Source organism: Cyrtonyx montezumae, unplaced genomic scaffold, assembly GCF_038088225.1.
Source record: "Cyrtonyx montezumae isolate F1298 unplaced genomic scaffold, pur_monq_1.0 scaffold_0, whole genome shotgun sequence".
Lineage (NCBI taxonomy): Eukaryota > Metazoa > Chordata > Aves > Galliformes > Odontophoridae > Cyrtonyx > Cyrtonyx montezumae.
The window spans coordinates 43,587,188-43,609,153 of NW_027071824.1; the positions used below are offsets into that span (position 1 = coordinate 43,587,188).

The following is a 21,966-nucleotide window of genomic DNA, read 5'->3' on the forward strand; positions in this document are numbered from 1 at the left end:
GTCTTGCACTGCATAGTCCAATTCCTCAGCCACTAACTTTTGTGGGCTTAGTTAAAAAAAATCTATTAAGCGATATTAAATGATCTGGCTAACGTTTTGCATCAAAGGAGCTGAAATACTTTATCATGCAGTGTGCCTTGTGGCTGCAAGAGTGACTGCAGTTTTTCACTAAATTCAGTTGGTTCTAATTATGAGGTTCAACTGCTGAGATCTATACAAATCATTCCACCGGTTTTCTGACAGAACGTAAGGATGTGGTTCCAGAATTCAAAATCATGTCCAAACTTTCAAGACATCCAGACGTAAAAACTTTGTTATCTCTTCTTCAAGACTTGTGAAAGAAGGAAGCATTACTTTTGAGATTACAGAAGTACTCTGAGCTAACCCCTCTTACAACCATCTTTTTGCAACCCTCTGCAGTAAAATACTATAAAAGTGTTGGAAGAAGGGAGAGGAAGAGGGCTAGAAGCAAGCATGGAAATAGTGATGGAAATAAGAATTTGATTGCTCATGTAATCTTACATTGGAAACATCCATTACTTTATAATTAAAGATATTAGGAACAGAAAGCCTTAGTCTAGCCACACAGCTGGGCAACCTCTTCAACACGGTTCTTCAAGACAGTGCTTATCACGTTTGCCTCAAGTTATCCTTTGCAAAAAACCTTGTGATCTGTGCTGCTGTGTGACAGTGATAAACTCTGAAACAGAGCTGCACTCTCCCAAGAAATCTGGCTTATGTTTTGCATCAAGGGAACTGACAGGTGAAAATAACATTCCCTTCACGCAGCTATCAACACAGCAGTTATACAGGCAAAGCTAGGGAGCAAGTGACAAACAAGGTTGCACAGCAATGTTTCTTCGCAGAATCTTTCCCCTCTCTCATAATTCCCTCTTTCCCCAACAAGGTTAGCAATATTGCTTTAAAACATGGGGGAATTTGGTGCATGTAGTATCTGATAGACTGAACATAAAATCTGAACTTTGTTCAGACAGAACTTACAATGATACATTCATGCTAGCTCTTTAGATCAGATAAGCAGCACGCTTTTGAGGTGAATGCCCCAGCTGCCCCTATTAACTATGCTTGGATTTACATTGTAAATATATCTTGATGCTCTCAGAAACAGGATTCAGGAAAAAAAAAAAAAACCATGCTTAGAACCATAACTGTGTCATTTTAGCTGCTAACAGACATTCAGCACATAATTCAGAACAAAGTTAGTTCAAAGTCTTGGCAAGTGAACTAGGACACCAGCAGCAAATAAAAACAAGTCCTCTCTGAAATCTGTTTCCCTTTTTCTCCATGAGACCCTATTTGCTAACACAGAATAACTGAAGCATCAATGACCATATTTTTCCCTCAGTTGGCATAAAGTTTTACCCAAATATTCCTATTACAGGTCAACGTTTCATAGTATGTACGGTGGCTCTCAGCACAGCAATACATGTATAAATGTATAAGTGTACTTAATGCAACAAAAAAAATTCAAAATCTAAAAACAATTTAAAAAAATAAATCAAGAATTTTGAAGCACATATCAAAGTGTTGGATTACAGAAACCATCATACACGTGATATCCATAACTTAGCTATGAAATACTACTCTTAAGAGTAATAATAATCATACACTTCAAAACTAACCTGTTATTTTTCTGCACAAACTTGAATCTCTACTTATCTTGTCACAATTTCCTCATTCTATCACTTCTGTCTTTTGTTACAGAACTTAGTTATACAATTCTGAAGATAGAAAGCACAAGCAAACACTGTTCGACAATTCTTTTCCTTAGCATAATCATTGAAGATAGGTGATATATGCTTATCTGCATATCGGTGTGTATATTTCCACTAATTAGAGTGAATCAAAGAAATTATTCAAGATCAAATCCTTCAGGAAAATTATATTTGAACAAGACAATTACAAAATGGAGCTTAGCATTAACAGAATAGTGCTGACTACTTTTCATAAATGCTTCTCAAAACTCTTCTGAGTGGGTCAAGAATTCTCCTACTTCCAGTTATTCAGTCCTACATACACTTTCAGGCATGTCACTTTACGAAGTATAACATGCTACTCCAATAGTAAAGTTCAAACATATTCTAAAACAGACTAGAAAAGGCAAGTGAGACTGCAGTGATCTCTACAAAGGGGCAGAACACAACTTGTTAGAATCCTTTTTCTCTTCACGTGAAAGACAGAAGTCTTTTTACAGAGACAGCAACTATACAGCTTAACCAGTGATTCCTGCTCTTGCACCTGATCTTATGAGGCTCTGAGGAATGTTAACTACTTTTTCTTTAGAAAGTTTTGCCTGGAAAGGATTTTCTGATCACTGAACTGTTCCTGCACAATCTCAGTCAATTAAGACATACTTACTACTTCCAGCAGTTATTACCAGAGAATTAAGTCCAACCACAATTTTTCACAATCTCAGGGAATTTGTTATGAAAGTGCCCTGTTGTGTGCAGAAATCAAACAGACTGGCTGACCACATAAGTTCAGACTACTTGTTTACATGTATCTTCCACTGAAGATTGAATTTACTGAAATCATGAAACTGAGGATTTCAGGTAGTCTGAATACACAGAATACCTTCTTCTTGAAAGTCCAATAACTTCTGTTTTGTCACCTGACTTTTCTGTACTTTTTGAAAGGGCATAGTTTTTCAAAAGGAGCATATTTAAATGGAAAGATTACTTTTTTTCATGTGAACATTGCATTCAACAAATCTGAGTTAGTTTTGTGGCACATTAACCTATCACTCATAAAGCCAAACCCATTGATCCTACAATATGTTGACCCTTCATTACTTTTCCACATGATGAGGTAACAAAGCAGCTATGTGTAGTTCAAGAGTTATCAAAATGGACTTCAAAGCCTTGGGATGTCTGCTGAAGGAATCGAGGGCACATATCATCTACTCATCTACATCTACTCATGCTTCCTGTAAGGACACTGATAGAAGTATAACAACCCAGTCTATAAACATCTGTCTTAATGGCTAGCACAACCACCAAAACTTTGGGTTTTTTTTACTATGAAATGGCCTACATGGCACAGGGCTTGCAGTCACCAGAAAGATTTCACCTCTTTTATGGGGGAATTAGGGTCCTTGTGGGAAAAGCTAGCAGTACTCATTGTCAGGGCTTTGATTTAAGTTTGAAGGGGAAGGAGGGTGACAGCAAGTCTGCCCATGATAAGGTGGCATACACAGATTAGAGGGTGCTAGAAGGTACCCTCTATCTACTAACCCTGAGATGTGCTGGCATATCTGAAGCACACTTGAAATCTTAGAACCATGAACCAGGGACTGGTTGAACTGAGACAATAGAAGGTATCAGGGAGACTCAAGGGAAATAATAGAATGGCTTGGGTTGGAAGGGACCCCAAGGATCATCAAGTTCCAATCCTCTCAGCTTTCATAATGAAAATACTGAAAGACAAGTGAACTGTAACATAGTTATTGCTATATTTTAGGGAAAAAAGCCCTTGTGTTCTGTTCATGTAACATCTAAATAAACATGCTCGCCTAACAACGTGGGCTACTCACACTGTAAAGAGAGTACCAGACAGCAGGGTCTTATCTCACCTTTTTGACAAACCCAGGAACCTCAACACTACTCTTATATTTCAGCCAATACAACAGAATGGATTTAAGAGAAGTCATCAGCAATAGCTCTGTAAAAAGACCACCAAGATTTCTTGGAACAATAAGCAAGAGGGAAAGAAGAAGGGAAAAAAAAAGAGTACAGGCTCATACTTAAGCCTTGTCTCACTTAAAACAAAACCACAAAACAGAATCCAGTATTCTCAGACTGCTGCCATGCAGCATACAAAGAAGCTTTTTAATACTTTAGAACATTTTGTACTTTTTCTTCAATATGCCACTGATGCTATATAGTTGCAAGCTTTGAGTGTACTAGAAAGTAACTAAGTTTTAGGATGTACACAGACTTGTATATTTATTAAAGCCATCTAGTTATTAACACAACAGGAATAAAACAATAAGAGAAAAACATACAAAAGTAAAATTCCAGTTTAGCAGATCTGGCCTAAGAAACTACAAAACTAAGAACAACTACACTGATGAAAAACAAAGACACTAACCTAATTCTAATGATAAAGCTACTTGTGCATTAATAGATCAGAGCCAACACGAGCCCTGGTCCCTTGCTGTATGGGAAAACTTAACTCTGAAAGTTTGAAAGACATTTTAAAAGTAACTTGCTAATTTACAGAAGCTTAAAATCAAACTTCCATTTAAAAGTTCAGTTCTGCTGACTGAAACAGAAAAGAGCATTAAATACTTCTATGGATACAAGGCCAAGGGCACAGATGTAGGGCTTTTCTTTTTGCAATGACTGCTCCAAAGCCAGAATGCAAATAATTCTTTCATGACTCAAACCAAGTAGGAAGAGATCTTCAAATGCTCCAATGCCCTAGATTCAAGGTACTTACTAAAACTTTTACTATCGTATCATTTGGATGACAGTTTGTTTTCAAGGAATTTCTAGTTTTGACTTTTATTTAAGTATTATACTCTTCATCAAATCTTGAAGTTCTGAGTTTCAGACTAAGTTAAGACTTATCATCCCTTGGAATTAAATTTTATGTCTGCATGCCCAAAAATATCTCTGTGCAACATCTTTGATTTCATTTTATTTTCTACCAAGTCATGCTTCATTCAAGCCTCTCTAGTATTCAGGTATTATTCTCTAGGAAACTGGTGAACTGCTACTATTAAATCAAAGCAGAAAACTGATTTCAATAAACAGACCACAGAGGAAAGGGAAGCTGGGAAGGGCCTCCTCTTCTCTCTTAAATCCTGGAAAACAGAGTTTTCTGTGTCTTGTTAAAGTTACTGACAAATATGGATCAGTCACAAAGCAGAGAAGGACTTAAGTGGAAAAAGGAGAGAGCACTTAGTTATCTAGTCAATTGAATAAAAAACGATCAAGTTTAATAATACTGGGATTGTCTTCGGTACCAGATAACGGTTCCATGTTTATCTTTGCATAATGAAAATAAAATTATTTTCCTTCAGCCCTCAAATCCCATTTATAAACCCCTGGAATTTATATAGCATTATGTAAGTATCAAACAACTTCATTCTGTATGGTTACAGCTGTCAAGAAAAGTTTCAGTGAAAAGAAGTAATTTAAAGACCTCTTTAACTTCTTTCCCCTTACTCTCCAAACTGTCCCTTAAAACATCCCTATATGTGTGCATATACACTTGGTTCAGCTGAAGTACTGTTGAATAAATAGCATGATATTACTCTGTTACTTAAACAATAAACAGCATTGGTCAAAACTAATTTTTGCTCATGAACATTCCTCTGAAGCTATCTTTTAATTGACAATGCAAGTCCAAACTAGACATAATGCTGAAAATGAGAAAGCTATCTTTTTTAATATGACATCCAAAATGCATTAACCAATTTTTTAATTTGATACATCCTATTGCATATAATAAGTCAGTTAGCATTACCCATATAGATGACAATAAGCTACAGGAGAAGCCAAGAGTGTCTTCAGAACATCAAAGGAACACAGAGCAAAGAGGAAAGTAAAAACAGGTGAACTTCTGTGCAATAAAAGAAGCCACTTGTAGTAACAAGCAAATAGAGTAAGTCTACCTGCTGGAGGTCCAATGTAATAGTCACGTAATGATATTCAATTCCATTCTGGATACTAGGGCTTTGCCACCAAGTGTTCTTGCCATCAATTGCATTTGCTATTGGATGTCGCTCTGTTAAAGGAAGGGAAATATGTCCATACACTTAAGAATGATCAAAAGATTTAAATGGTTTTAGACTTGAATTCTAGATTAAAATACAATCACAAAACAAATGAGGCAGCACATTAAAATAAAACAGGAAACTACTTTTCTTTTTTCTCTTGGAGCACAGCTCTATGCATATTATTGGAATACTAATCAATATTAGTTCTTTAATCATGGTTAGCATCACAAAGACTGCTTAAAAACAATTGGAACCTCTTCTGATTCTAAAGAAAATAAGTTTCTAAATCACATGGTCTCAACGCTTTATACAATCTTCTGAAGTTTCAAGTACTGTGAAGTCTCAAATGCAGTAACAAACAACAAATTAGGAACTTGAGATCTGCTGTGCAGAGAAAGCAGAGATTAGAGTAATAATGGCACATACTTCTAAGCACACATGGCAGACATTTAGAAATCATAACTTATGAATCATCTCATCTGTAGTTACATAATATATTTTCCAATTGGAAAACTGTCTTATTCATATGTCTAACAAAGATGACTCAAAGATTTATAAACTATTCATATCAAAGTCCAGATGCATTTCTTTTCACATCCCCATACTATGCTGCAGTGTCCAAAATAAACCCCAAATAATTTGGACAAAAGTTTATTTACAGAATAGAATTAGTTTTAGTTTTCCAGATTTTCTAAGTTACTGAAGTTGTCTTATAAAGTATTTTGATGTTACTTAAGAACAACAGCACACTATTCCAGGTTACTTTTTGCGTCCAAATCATGATTCTCACCTGTATGAGCTGGAAACTACTAAAGACTCAATTTTAAAAGCTAAAAGAACCTGATGTATTTTGAAGTCCTTAATTACCTATAGCAAGTCTGCACATCATGGTTAAAAATAACCCAAAGGTAATCAAATACAACAGGTGTGCAGATTTTGTCTGCAAGAACATAACTAGGATGGAAAAATTTTACCCTTCACATAACGGACAAATTTCTTAACAGTGTGTAAAACTGGAATATGCTTATTATTAGTTCATCCAAGGATTCTAAAGAATTTATTCATGAATTGATTTACTTGTTATTCTAATTAATATTTAAATCAACCAGTTGGATTGATTGTCTGTCTCTCTATTTTCTTGCTATATCAACCACCTGTGGAGGGAAGGAACCCTATCTCATTCAAGAAAGCTAGAATGCCTAAACATGAGAAAAGATTTTATTAAAGGGCCTTGATGAAGTAAGGCGAGGCAAAAACCTACAAAAATGGAAATGTAAAAATATATATAACTTAAAAACTACATTATTCAATTTCATCAGTGAGCATTAACCATTTAAAGCTAAAATACTGGTGTAAATAGCATTATCTTATTGAAGAAAAAAATGAAGTTACCCGTGCTTTAAATGTTATCACTTCCTACAGCTCTGATCATATCCACAAACCTTAGATTTAAATGAGAACTAGCAAAATCCATCTGTAAATCAAACTGAGAGATCCTTAGTAATAGTAACAAACTGTCCAATCAGAAACTTTAATGCAAATCTCTTCAGGAGAAATTGATAATAAAGATGAATAATGAAAAAGACAATTGGGAGACGAAAAACAATTAACTGTAATTATCATTATGAAAGTTTAATCATAATTAATATGAAAACACTGACTAATTGCTAGCATATTTTACCTATTTGAAATGAAGGGAAAATAATACAGTATTTGCAAAATGAACTGGATTCCAAATACAGTTCAAGGACCATCTTCCCTGGTGGATGGTGATGGGAGAGAATTTAAAGTAAGCCCATCAAATGCTATTCTTTAATTTCAGCTTACACGTGAATAGTTAGGAAATTTGTGTTCATTTCCTAGAACGGTAATTAATGGGAGACACTCCAGACTTGAACATCCCACAGAGATCACTTAAAGTCTGGTTATATTACATGGTTTTCCTATTAACAAGCTATCTCTGTTTAAATAAAGTACTTTCTTCTGCCAAATGAACATTTAAAAACCTTAAAATGTGATGAGGTTGGCAGCAAAAAACAGTTGCTCAGAAGTCAGACAGACTGAAGTTCAGAAGAAGGTAGGAATGAGGAGAAACAAATTATTCCAATGGGGTACATATGATGTGCATGCATGTCCAAATGCACTTCTATAAAGAAAAAAATGGACAGAATCTATTGCATAGTGCTTCTGCCAGCTAAAATCCTGCCAAAACACCTTAAATCTTCTCTGAGTGACACCTACTATTATAATGTAACATGTCATTTGAATTGTCTAAGCTTTCCGGGGAAGGCAGCATTTACTATAATTAAAGATGACAAAATTTGAAAAACAATCTTGCAGGAAGACAGTATACTGAAACTGTGTTCAGATAAAAGTAGTCACCAATGCTGGGGCAAGTATAATTAGGTTTGCAGATACAAGATGGGAAGAAAATTGAAAGGTAACCATTTAGAGAAAAGCATCTGAAGATAACAATGGCCAACTAGCTAAATATCTCTCAGGGGTATTAAACTACTAAGAAGGTGACACAACTAAGTTAGACGTTTAAAGAGTAACACAATGTGCTTATGTGGAAACAAACCCAAATTCCTCTGCAATGCTGGTAAAAGCTCAGTTGAATTTTACAAAAGATGAAAACATCGAGAGAGAACTGCAAGAACTGCAATTTGAGTAGTTCTAGACAAGACAATTGATGTGGAAAAAGACAGAAAAAGGATAGTGTAGAAACAAGACAGTAGAAGACTTTTGTCTTTTAGAAGTTAGAGTTTTAGGAATAATTTATTCCCATTATTGGCTGAGATTAGAAAAACGATAACACAAACTTCTGTAGGGAAGAGGAAGTGTAACATACTAGGAAAACATTTGTAGTGAGTAAAATAATTCTAGGAAGGGGAGAGCTTTCTGGAAAGCTACATCATAGGATACTCATTCCATGCAGAAACAGCAGATTAGAAGTGTGCCTCCTTTTCCCCTCTACGGTTTAACTAAACTTTATGTGTGTTATTTTCCCCATGAGATGTAGAAAAAATGAGCTAAGTTTTGGAACCAAAAAACTGGGAAAAAAGATTGCCTCCACGAATCTCCATGTTAAGCTTTTTCCAACACTGTTGGTTCCATGAAATGCTATATCCACAGTCTCTAAAGCCTCTACCATCTGCTGTACTCAGATACTCAAAAATCTGACAAAGTCAGCTCCACTGAAATCTCACTGCAAACTCATGTGAAATTACACTTGTATGACTTGGGTGATCAAGAACGAAGTTCTCTTATTTATAATCTTCGAAACAAATCATACCTGGTTAGGAACATGCATCTCTGGACCTGATGATAAATTCATGTAAAAACTTATTTTGATTGCTGACAGCCTTAAAAAAAGCAATGCTTGCATGGATCAATTTTCAATATTGAAACTTAAGACAATGAAAAATTGCTTGGTTTAATTGCTTATCTCCTTTTTGCTGGCTCAGTGAAAGCTAATTAGCATCAAGCTAAGAAAGAAAAAAAACATAAATAGACTTAAGCCCTTATCCTCCTCCTCTAGCTCAGATTTCAGATGTTTCAGGCTGAAATTTTCAAATTCAGCATGTAGGTATACAGATGACAGTAATCTGTTTTTCATTAATTCATACAGCAGGAGATACGGAGATACAAAAACAACTGTAGATATGAAAATAAAGTATACTTAAGTCTAAACTCCAGTGCTTCACGCAATGTATCTCAATTAAAAGCTTCAGTTAGCAAAGTACACATAACATTTGAAATAGTAGTGGAAGAGACAGGCATTCGTGAGTTAGACATTTTATAGTAATTAGGACAATGACATACAGCTTTGTTTGCCGAATATTTGCAATTATTGTGAAAGGAAGTCCACTTAAAAGAAATAAATGCAAACAGCGCACACTTACGTTGTGGATGCCTACTCCTTTGATCACAAATACGGCATTGAGGGTTCCTTGCAGGCTGTCCAGGAACATGTTCAACGAGTTTGCAGTACATTTCCCGACCTTTTTCTCCACAGGTAGCATTGGTTGTGATGAGAGCATTAGTAGCCAAGTTCAGCACTGCAGGAAACAATCCTGCAAACAAAATGAAACAGAATAATCAACAAAAGCAACATAGAAAAAGCCATTAAATCACAAATGAACATAACACCTGTTATGGCTTCAAATCAAAAGGTTTTGTTTTCACAACCTTAGAAGTAGTGAAGCACAAAAAGCACCAGCAACTTCAGTTTTGAATCCAAACTTTAGATTAAAGCCATTACCACTGGTGAATTCTTCCTCACTCCCTTCCAAAATTCAAATTGGTGCCCTCTGGTTATATCCTGATCAACAGGATGCCAGAGGAGAGAAAGTATGGAAACATAAAGCAACTCCTGATTATTTTTTCATATTCAAATCGTTATTGCGACTGCTTACCCAACTGGACTTCAGATCACTGTATACAAACTACTTAAGAAAACTATTTCATCTTCTCTTCTGCTTCTATCCCCATGGAAAAGCTTTTACCTCGCACTCCACATCACTTGTGTTACATTATGTTTCTGTTCTACTTAAGACCTCATAGTAACCCTTGCCATCAGATGAACTAAGTAATGCAGCAACATGAATAACATCTGCCTTGTACATTTTGCTTTCTGCCATACTTTTCTCAAGAAGAGGATAATATATGCAACTTATGGTTTTTTATAGCAGTACTGTTATTTTTTTCCAATTGCACATGCTGTGTGATATAATTTTCATTCAGCGCAGCACTTATGCACATCTTAGTACTCTGCTGAAGTGAGTTCTAGGTGGCAAGAATCTATAAAATTATAATCCATATGAAGAACCATCATTAATGTGGATTACTCACACAGCCAATAAAGACTAATCAAAACCACTGAGCCATGACAAAATTGACTCATGGAGACAGACTGATATGTTGATAGGTTGAATGTACACATTAACCCTTCACATGAAATTCATCAGTTCTGCATCCTGAGAAGCATTATTTGCCATTCCTAGGTGTTAAACCAAAGCAACAAGAAAATTCTGAGGCATAGACTGAGATAATTTTCAGATTTATTTCTTGACAGCTTATATTGATCTTACGTAATACTTTCAATTTATGAACTTGTTTTAAGGTTATAATAATGCAATAAGGCTTCAATCAAAACTGAATTTGTAATTACTGTATATTGATAAAACTCTCTTTAGTATGACTTTTTCTTCATTCACAGATGAAGAACACTGTTCAGCTGACCCCTTTCAATCCTTTAACTGCAGCCTCCAGTCTGCAATTAACCTGTATGCCATTTAATTACCGAGCTTGGATGGTCATAGTACAGCTGTCCTCTGACATTGCGAGTTAGTGACTCTCAACTCACTTTAAAACCATATTAAGCCTACTGCTTGTTCAAGGCAACCAATTAGTTAGTAACCTATGCAATCTGTTCAGTCAATCAGTAGTTCAAATTCTATTGATTTTGTACAGATTACAGCCCAATTTCACCACATTTGAAAATCTATATAGATATTCTTGCATTTTTATTCAGTGCAATCAATGATATTGATGGAACATGGAAGGAACAGTGCAAGCATAAGGAGTAGGATAAGGTCCATATCTGGACCCACTCCAAGAGTTCCATATCCTGTATTGGGGCCCTCGGGCCTGACAGAATACTCCAGATGGGGCCTCACAAGAGCTGAGTAGAGGGGAACAATCACCTCCCTCTCCCTGCTAGCAACCCCTTTTTTTTTTTAATGTAGCCCAGAACACAATTGGCCTTCCAGGCTGCATGCACTCACTGCTGGTTCATGTCCATCTCCTCGTTCACCAGGACCCCCACGTCCTTCTCCAATGGGCTGCTCCCCCAGTTTGTATAAATGTCTGGGGTTGCCCTGACCCAAGTACAGCACCCTGCACTTGGCCTTATTGAACCTCAAATAAGGCTAAGTTCAGGGTGCTGCACTTGGGTTGATGAAAACATTTTTGTCCTGAATTCTTTAATTAAACTCTTTGAATTTGAAATAAAAATAAGAATGATTATAATGGTAATACACACTGTCTACTTAACCATAACCCCCCCCCAAGTAGTAGACAGAAGAGCTCAGAAAACCTCATTTCATTTTCAGAGTTTTTTCTTATTTTTCATGATGATGATAATAATGCAATATAAATATTTAAAAAGTAGTATATTGGCTGCATGCATCTGTTTCAATTGTTTTAGTTATCCATCTCATCTTGACTTGTATGGGCAGCCATCTGTGAAATAATTCCAAATCCAGATCTACTGTAGTTCAAGATAGATCTTCTTTCTTTATTGCCAAATATCATTAGTAATCACTTACTCCAGTGCAAAGACCGGTTAAAATACATTTAAGTCAGAAAGACATTATCTCTATTTTGTTGCAGATCAAGTGCAAGCAGCTAAATTCTAATCCTTTCAATTTCCAGTTATATCCATCTTTTCCCTCCTTTATGTCACTATCAAAACCAAAAAAAAAAAAAAAATGAAAAAAACAAAAGAAATATCACCATAACATTTGTTTCTACCTTAAAAAAAAATACCAAATTTCTAGCAACTGTGAAGAGAAAAGAGGTGAAAAAGACTGGCCTGTAGTTAGACAGTTATTAGGCTTGAACAGCTTAGGTTCAATTTCTGGTTTTGAATGGAGAGGTATGACCATCTTTCTGCTTTTGACTTGCCGTGGAGCTCTTACACTTGGGAGTCTATTAGCCAGTTTTTTTTTAGTGTTGACAGAATTATCTATGGAAGGAAAATATCACAAAAACTAATCAAATTCTTTAAAACAATATATCAAACAAAGGTAGTCAGTTTGCAAACAAAATACCAAAATACTGATAAGCAAAGCACATCATGTCAATAGATAACACTTAAAAGTTGTTTATGTGAACAGTGGTAAATCAGGAGGAATAGGCTGGTGATTTCTGACTAGTAGTGTTAGCTACAATGCCAGTTTTCTTTAATGATTTCTGGATCAAAGTAGACCTGAACAACTACTCTGAAGAGAAAAAATAGTGGATGTTCGGATCAGTATGACATAGTGAAGCAAATTTATTTTAATGGCAGCCTCACAAGATTTACAGTACTTAAAGGGAGCCTGCAATTGAGGAATTCAACTTTTTAAATGGTCTGATTGTTGTAGGACAAGGTGGAATGGCTTTGAACTACAAGAGGGGAGATTTAGATTAGATGTTAGGAGGAAAAAATGGAGAAATAACACTGGACAACCACAGTGAATTGCTGTATTCTCTTCAATGGTTACAAGAGTAACTCTTAAAAGTTAACAAGTCTGGTGACAGTTAATTGATGATAAATATTACTTACAACAATCAAAACAAGGACAGAGAGTAGAGTTGTAGAAAAATTTGACAGTATATGTATTCCAGGCTATAAAATGGCAGATGAAATTTAAGAATGAAAATTATTACTCTGGGGGACAATACAATAGCTCTGCACCAGCTATTTTATCCAGGGAGTCATCTCTTTATTCATCCTTCTATTTTGCATTTTTATTAATTCCCCTTTCCCAAGCCTTTACAGCATCCAAAGCTGAAAAGAGTCAATGTTGCTGTTCTAACATAAACCCATTGTTGCTTCTCACTAATATTATAGCACGCATAACCAATCCTATATCAAAGTCCACTCAAATTGCAATTTAAACTGTAATCTTAATTTTTCTAATAAAAAAGCATTTCTGTTATATTCTTTTATATATATATATATATATATATACATACACACACATACCAGCTATTCTCTACATTATTTCCCACTATAATCTTATACCCATAGAGGTCTCATTAATAGCTCATTATTAGAGGTCTCATTATTTTATAGTAGCTCTCACCCTCAGAACATTCTCTGGGATTGATGATTTCCTTGCAGTTTTCTGTGGAACAGTATTACCTAATTGGCTTCTTATATATTCTTGATCTCACAACACACAGGAAAATAATAACCTGGCTTCACATACTTTCTTTTACATACTTTTCATACTTCCTCACAAACCTCCTGCTCATAAATGCTCAGAGAACGTAGGCAGAATAAAATTAACCAAACTGATGCCTGGGATCCGGTCCTGTTTTGTTGTGCCCTGTTACCTACTCTTCTGACAAGCTTTATTGCAGTAGCTGAAATAATACAATTTGCTTCTGAAATAATCAGAAGCACAAGATTCACAAGTAGCAGGTACAAGACATTTTCATAAAGAGTATGAGCTGTTGGATTCAACCTCATTCTCACTCTCATACGTAGCCCTATTCAGTTGACCTTCAGAGCACATTTCAAGTCCTAGTAGGTTTCCCTTGCTGAGAAGGGACATAAAGATTCTAGCAGAAGATCAAGGACACTAACTACAACGCCAGCTGCTGAATGGTGATTACTCATTCCTTATAAAGTGGGGATGCTCACTGGGGCAATCTACTTTTAATATGTGTCAAGGAGCAGCTACGGCACAGAAAAGTACTGAGAACAGAGAGATGTAAACAATTACTTTGTACATCAATTTTCCTAATATTTACCAGCTCTGACAAATTTTTCTTCCCTACACATAACCATGGAGAATGATTAATCTCAACACAGAATCTACATTTATACCATAACTGGTGGTATACATCTCACTAGAAGATTATTATAACCACCCTTAGGCTTATTCTACAGCACAGAGAAAGCAGCAGCTGCCTAGAATGAGAAACAAAGAACCATCAACTAGTAACAGCAGGTGATAGACTGTAGCAGGCAACTCTGCACGATGTGATGGAAGGAGTTACCTGAGTGGGGGATGCTGGGAAAGAGAAAAAAATTGGAAGGTGAAAGACCATTACAATTAGAGGCTGAAAGAAGACTATAAGCTATCTTCTCGTCAGATAATGGTTGGCCAGTGAAATTTTGCATGAGCTATTATTCAATGCCTAGATTGTTGTTACACAATCAGATTTGTGCCGCATTTTACTGAGTAAAAATTACGTAAATTAAAGCAGACCCTACACATTAGGAAAACGTTAATTTAAAATTATTTTTTTTTAATATTATTTTAAGAATACTTCGAGGACAGAAGTCAAACCTAAGCTTACCAGCTTTGGGATTCTTTTGTGTCTTATTAAAACATTAGAACTGTGAAAGTGTTTTTCACCTTCAAAGAAAGCTCCTTTAAGACCCGTATACTCCTCTTTTCTAAAACGACCAATATTTGGCACCACATATTTCCTTCAATCTTCTCAAAATACCCCCATTCTCTTCAAAGAAGCAAATAAAACAGCCTGCCTAAATAAGTCTAACTTTTCCAGCCAATCTTCCTAGCCTATACTTTGAAACGTTTGTGCAATCAAGCAGAGCTGCTTGCCACTGAATTTGTACTAAGAAGACAAAAGAGAATATGTCAATTTCTGGTGTTCTAAGATGTGTCACTGGAAAAAGTGATACTTGTCTGCTGCAGCACAAAGCTATGCTAGTGTGTGGGAACACAGTAGGGAGAAGGAACTGGGACAAAACAAAATGTTGCAGCAAAGAATAGTTTCCAGCAGTGCACCGCAGGGAATAACTTAATGCACTCTATCCACAATGTAGATGAAGAGTTTTATACAACTGGAAAATAAGTCCAATTAGAAGAAATAGCTTCCCAGACACAACAAAGCTCCCAGACTGAAGAAAACATGACACTAAGCCCATTTGTCCAGAAGAAAACAAAAATCAGAAAACTACTTCAGTCCCCATTTATGTCTGTTTGTCTGTTGCCTTCAGACATTGCACATTACAGTATTATTATGTTGTCATCCTTGGGCTTTTTTTTTTTGTTGTTTTTTTTTGGCATCTTTGTTTTTGCTTTAGTGCTAGAGATGGCTTGCTTTTACCTTCAGGTGGTTTTCTTTAATCATACTATGTAACATTACACATACCCTACCACATATCCAACATAAGAGACACAGAATAAAATAACACCCTAACCCAAAGAAGCTTGATTACAAAGCTAGTCTCACAGAGGCATCTGCAGAAGGATTCACTGATTACACAATCATATTACCTTGCCTTTTTACAGCTCAAAAAACCTCTAATGAGATCTTAATAGCAAAACAAAAAACACTGGAAATGGTGTGGGGAAAAAACCTGTGATTGGCTTATGCACACGTTATATTGTGGAAGATATATTAGTCATCTCCTAGTTCTATAACTGATTTATTTTTTCCTACAGCTGTCAAAGAAAGCTATTATTACAAATAGAATGGGAAAAATGTGAAGATTATTAGTCTTCCTAGTTCCAATCCCACCTAACAAGAAGGGGAAAAAAAAAATTAGGATGCTGAATAAAAATGGAAAGAACAAAATGAGAATTTTCTCAGTGGTAGAAAAGAGCTTTGGATACTGTAGCTTCTACATGAAATGTATTCCTGACTTCTTTTTTGACAAAGCTATTGCTTTACATAAGGCAAAAAACAACACAGCAACACAGAAACAAAACCAGAAAATACAACCATCCTTCTTGAAACAATGTTACAGAGTCGAAATTAGATAGTGCTCCCGAATCTCCACATTATCAAACTTAAACAGAAAGACTGCTTTGGTCTTTTACAAGAGACATAGAAGTCATGTTATGGAGTTTAATAAATGACATCCATCTACACATCATCTACAATTAAAAAAGAGTGAGCTAAGAAAGTGCAAATGTAAAGACTGATCTTACATGTAAGACTTCTTACACTTCTACCCTGAGGAATCAGATGAAAATAATTTAAATTTTGTCTCAAATGGTGAGTTTGAACAAAAATTAGGTTCAACTATCATTTTCTGAGTTGATTTACCAAACATGTTGCTGTTCTGTTGTCCTTTAAGCCTCTACTCATAGGATAGATGCTTCAAGCCCTTTTGTCTAATTCGCAGTCATTCACTAGACTTCATACCACTGACCACAGATATTTGGGCTTGAACATTCTGCTTTTAACCCGCCTCATTTACAGTGTATCTATCATGTATTTCATCATCTTTACTATGAAAATGTTATGGAGACAGCAAAAGCCTTAATAAAATTAAGATAAACAACACTCACTGCTCTCCCCAAATCCACCAAGTCAGTCAAATTATGTTGAATGCTATCAGGTTGCCTAAACATGATTTCCCATCCTTGCTGGCCTTAAAACCCACCCTTCAACTATATACAATATTTATATTAAATATTTTACGTATCTGCATTACTGAAATCCAGGATATATTAAAATAAATTCTTAAAATAAGAATTAACTTTATCACCTCACATAATATTTTAAGGTCTTAAATCTTTGATCTGTTCAATTTCAATGCTTGCAAAAAAAAAAAAAAAGAGAAAAATCCAAGTCTTTACTAACTACAGCATTGAAAAGAGAATAAGAAGTATTTTTTACAACTTAAATACAGTCTCTCAACTTTCCATTGAATAGAACACATCAGTATTCTGAGGCATGGAGTAGCAGAATAACAAATATGGCAAAAAAAAGCTTAATTTGCTTTTAATGTGTACTGCGCTGTAATACAGATCAGCATTTTTTACACATTAAGTCAAAAAACTCCTCAGTTACATATAAGACCCAAGAAATAATATTTTGAACATTGTGTTAATTAAACTATCTCTTTTTATTGTGGCATACTGAAATATTCATTGTGTATTATATACACTTGTCTGTCATAAACTTTGGTATAAGTGGGCTACAAAATATTGCAGTGCTGTACTTCATAATTTCTATAAAATATACGACATTGTCTAGTATATTTGGATATATAGGTAGTCACAGTTGTATTAAACTTTAATATGATTTCATTTTTTCAGTATATTTTTAATAAATATTGAAAATATTAAAAATCATAATGCTCCAGAGGAAAGAAAAACACAGCAGACTAATAACCTCCTTAAATAGATTTTTGTTCTTTAATTTTAACTGTGACTGAACAGGAAAATCAAATGAGGTCTAAGCCAGAGGCTACATACCATGGTTTAGAATTAGAGACAAAACTTGCAACCTGGTATATGGTTCCTGCTTGTGACTGCCAAAGACATCTGGCTTACATTAAGTCAGCTTGAACATTCCTGCCCATATTTACTTTAACATTCATGAAAATTAAATTGTATCAGTTTATCTTAATATTTCTCTGTATGTTTCTCTGTATTAGTGGAAAGCCTACTGTTCTTTACAGGAGTAGACACAGAGCTGTCACAGATATCACATCTTTTCATTCAATTAAAATTAACTATGACTACATACAGATTAATCCTTGTACATTGTTGTAAAAATGCATGGGGTGACACAAAGAAAAGCAATTCCTTATGTCTTTCAAGAGGATTTTAACTAGCTTCGGTGATACTCCTGTCACTATCGTGGTATTTATCTGAACGATTCAAGACTTTAGCAATGGACTCTCAGATGAGGAACTAACTGATTGTTTTTCAAAAGTTTCAGAGGAATATACATATCTTGGGTTTTCCTTCAGCTGATCTCAAAGTTCTGAAAGTTAGGAAAATTAAAAAAAGAGTTTTCAGGTACTCCACATTTTATGTAGAGCAACGGACTTTTGTACAATTTTTCTGATGGACACTAATCTCAGTCACTATAGGTCACAGATTACTCAGTTGTTGGAGACATTTTCTATGCTTTTCAATTTGACATAACTGGCACACAAAATTCTACATCATATAAGACTTTTAGCAATAGTGTTGACAAAACATGGTTGGCAGTAGACATCCATGCAAAAAAAAAAATTTACAATGAAAGTTATTTGTAGCATTAAGTTGATATCATCACTGAGCATTTCTAGAAATACTATGATGATTGACTGTAAGAACTAATTCTAAACCTTCAGCTCTCTGAATTTACCAGCCTGGCAAAGACAAAAGAGTGTGCAAAAAAGATATACATATGATGGGTTAGAAGGGTAGCAGGCTGAACTGCCTATAACAGCTATTTATGTATCTGCACACAAGAGAACTGCAAGATGAAGGCACTTTTTTATACTTTCCAGGTAATGCGTTTGGTTATCCATTCCATAGAGTCCAGTTATGAAGAGACAATATATAACTGATGAAAATTACCTCCTGATCAGTGAAAACTTGGAAGTAGGGAGAAATAAGAGCAGATACTGAGACCTAAGATAAGCAGGAAACAGAATTTGCAGATGATAGAATCACAGGAGTTGGAAGGGACCTCTAGAGACAGAGGCCAAACCCTCTGAAAAAGCAAGTTTTTTATAGTAAGTTGAGCTGCTGTCCAGGTGGGTTGTGAATATCTCCAGAGAAGGAGACTAGCTTGGCAACTTGTGTCATTGCTCTGTCACCTTCAAAGTAAAGAATCCATTTCACATGAAATGTGAATACTGAACTTCCTGAGATCCAGTTTTTGCCCTGCTCTGTTGCTGAACACCACAGAAAAGAGCCCGTCCCCAAAGACAAGTAGCAATGAAATGTTGTATTCATCTCATGTAGAATTTGGAAGGTTTTGATGCATGAAAAAGGGAAGGCAATGGAGCTGAGAAGCTTCTTTTACAGATAGACAGAACGAGGAAATAAACACAGCCTTTGTCAAGAGAAAATGGGTGAAAACACAAAATCCCTACAGGTAAGATGAGAGAAACACTATTACAAGGGAAAAAGATAAAAACACTCAAAAATCTATCATTTTAGATATTTGGTGTATCCTAAATGCAGAGGAAAGGCCAATGAAGACAATCTACTACTTGTACACAGAAAATAACATCTCCTATGACTAAAGCTACTACTTCAAAACTAAAAAAAAAATAGAAATCATACTTGCTCTACCTTGTGATTTTTACAGAAATAGTGGCATAGACAGAGGATTTTCTTCGCAGTAATTTTCCATAGAAAAGGCTTCCAGCTGAGCTCTGGCCACTGTAGAATCAGCAATGAACAAAGCCTAAAGCCACATCCCTCCACTGTAAAGTCTGTATTTTAAAATTCCATTTGTATACTCTACAAAAGAAATAATTTTAAGAAACTAGTTAGGGAAATAACTAATTATCATTTTGAAAGTAGGGTGTGGAGCTGCATCTGCAAACACCTCAGCTCTTATTATGCACAAATATAGTCTATCCGCATGTTGAATTGTGCTGGTGAATTCTAAGAGAACTGTTCTAACAATGCTATTACAAAATCCCAAACAAAAAATCCTAAGATGTTAGCAATAATTGCCAAGCCTCTTCTTTCTTGTAGAAAGTTCTATTATTGTATATTTAAGATTTCAAGTGCTTATAAAAACTGTATTTGAACCTTTAAGCAATATAATAATAAACAATTACTCATTAGTCTTTACTTTCTTTGAAGTGTTATACAAAGGAGTTGAAAGAAAATTCTGGAGAAAATATACACATAAAAGCACACTTAAAATGAGACCTTTTCCACAATGATGACTATTAGAAAGTGTTGTTAAATAGAAAGATATTACAAATACATATTTAATCTACAATTAAATATGAATTTCCAATGTGCATTAGGCAGTTAATCTGTATAAAAGTTGAGCATAACATAACTATTTTAATATAGTTCATGCCTGATTTTTTGTTTATAAACTTGAAACGCTGATCATTATACCAATTTAGCCCCTTTTTCATACAACAAAAGCTCTCATTGCTGCAGGTTTATACTAGTTACACTTACTGGAATTGTGTACAATGAAAAGGTATGTTTTTTATTATATATATATACAAACAGTTAATATGGCACTTTTGCAGTGCATTCAACTGTCGCTAGACTAACTCCAATACAAGGACAGTTGACATTTAATACAGATCTTTGGTAGCTATTAGTGTACCAGACAAAACTATTGGGATGCTGCATCATAGTAGAGCAGCATTATGTTTTCCAGCTTATAAATCTATCCCTGCTTGAAATCGTCCTTACTTATGCACTGCTTATCCAGTCATTAATAGATAAATAAAATGACAGACAATTTAAATTCATCAGAAGTGGTAGTTATCCACTTATTGAAGATATAATATACGTACATATTTCAACTAATTGTTCATATTGTGAAACAATCCCTGGGATCATTTTCTAACAACCATTCAACTCACAGAGAACTCATAGATTTCTGCTCATCTGGGTATATTCAACATGTCAGTGACACAAATTGTAGACAGGTTTTCCATAATTGTATTTTCTCTCAAAGTAACACTGCCAGGCTTCATCCTTCCTTACATAAATGCTTCAATAAAGTCATTACATAGAAAACTGTCCCTGCTGTCAAGTAGCAGAATTTTTTTTTCCAGTGGTTTACATGGGTTGATCTTACTGTAGCCATCTTGTTCCAAAGCTTGACTGAAACAACTAATGGTCTTCTCCAGACTAAATGACCCCAGCTCTTTCAAGTTGCTCATCATAAGGAGGCTCTAGATTCTTTACTAGCTTTGCTACCCTTCACAGTCTGTGATATTTACAGTGTACATTATGTGCTTTTATATTATGTCTTGAAGGTTCTGATTTTTGATAACTTAAATGACACAGCAGCATCAAAAGTGGTGTTATCGAAGAAGTTGTCAACTATACAAGATCTTTACAATATGTTACTACAAATCTTAACACTGTCACTTTATCTGTCACTCCCTATTACATCCTTTTCTGTCCACTGCAGGGCTCAGGTTCTGGCCATTTCTCCAGGGTCCTTAACACAGGCAGCTTCTAGCAATAGGCACACCCTTTAATATAATGGACTCTAAACATGGAACAGGCTTCTTGAAGAACTATTTCCTCTGCCATCTAAGTCTCAAGAACTACTTCTGTAACTTTCTGTTCAGTTCCTAGGAGAGTATATGTCAATGTGCAAATTCTTTTCAATGTTTCCGTTTCAGACTCTATTATACTACTGCCTATTAGGCTCTTGATTATCTTGCTTCTAAAAATGGAAACATCCACATGACCATTAAGTCATCCCACAAAGGAAGCACTGAAAGAACGCAGGCATAACTTTAAAATAAAATATTCATTTAGTGAATAAAAGGAAAAAATATAGAAGTATCTAAACGTATACATGTTTAACCTACAACTAAATACGTATTTCCAGTGTTTGTATTAGGCAGAGAATCTATTAAAACTTGGCTATAAAGTAACGGTATATATAGCCCATAGGAATAGATTTGTAAACTATTTACTTAGCAAATAAAAGGAATGTCTTTATTTATAGAAAAAGAGAGAAAATATTTATAAGAGGAACATCTTACATCGCTTTGCGTTTCCCTACTTTCA

At 35.1% G+C, this 21,966-nt stretch overlaps 1 protein-coding gene across 1 annotated transcript in view; it reads right to left on the bottom strand.

The window, feature by feature from the left end:
• LAMA2 (laminin subunit alpha 2) overlaps positions 1-21,966 on the bottom strand; it is a 329,486-nt gene that overhangs the window by 247,736 nt on the left and 59,784 nt on the right. The window contains exons 2-3 of the mRNA XM_065733920.1: positions 9,652-9,822; positions 5,642-5,754 (exon numbers count right to left, since the gene is read on the bottom strand). Coding sequence (XP_065589992.1) covers positions 5,642-5,754; positions 9,652-9,822 — 284 coding nt within the window. The remainder of the gene's footprint in view (positions 1-5,641; positions 5,755-9,651; positions 9,823-21,966) is intronic.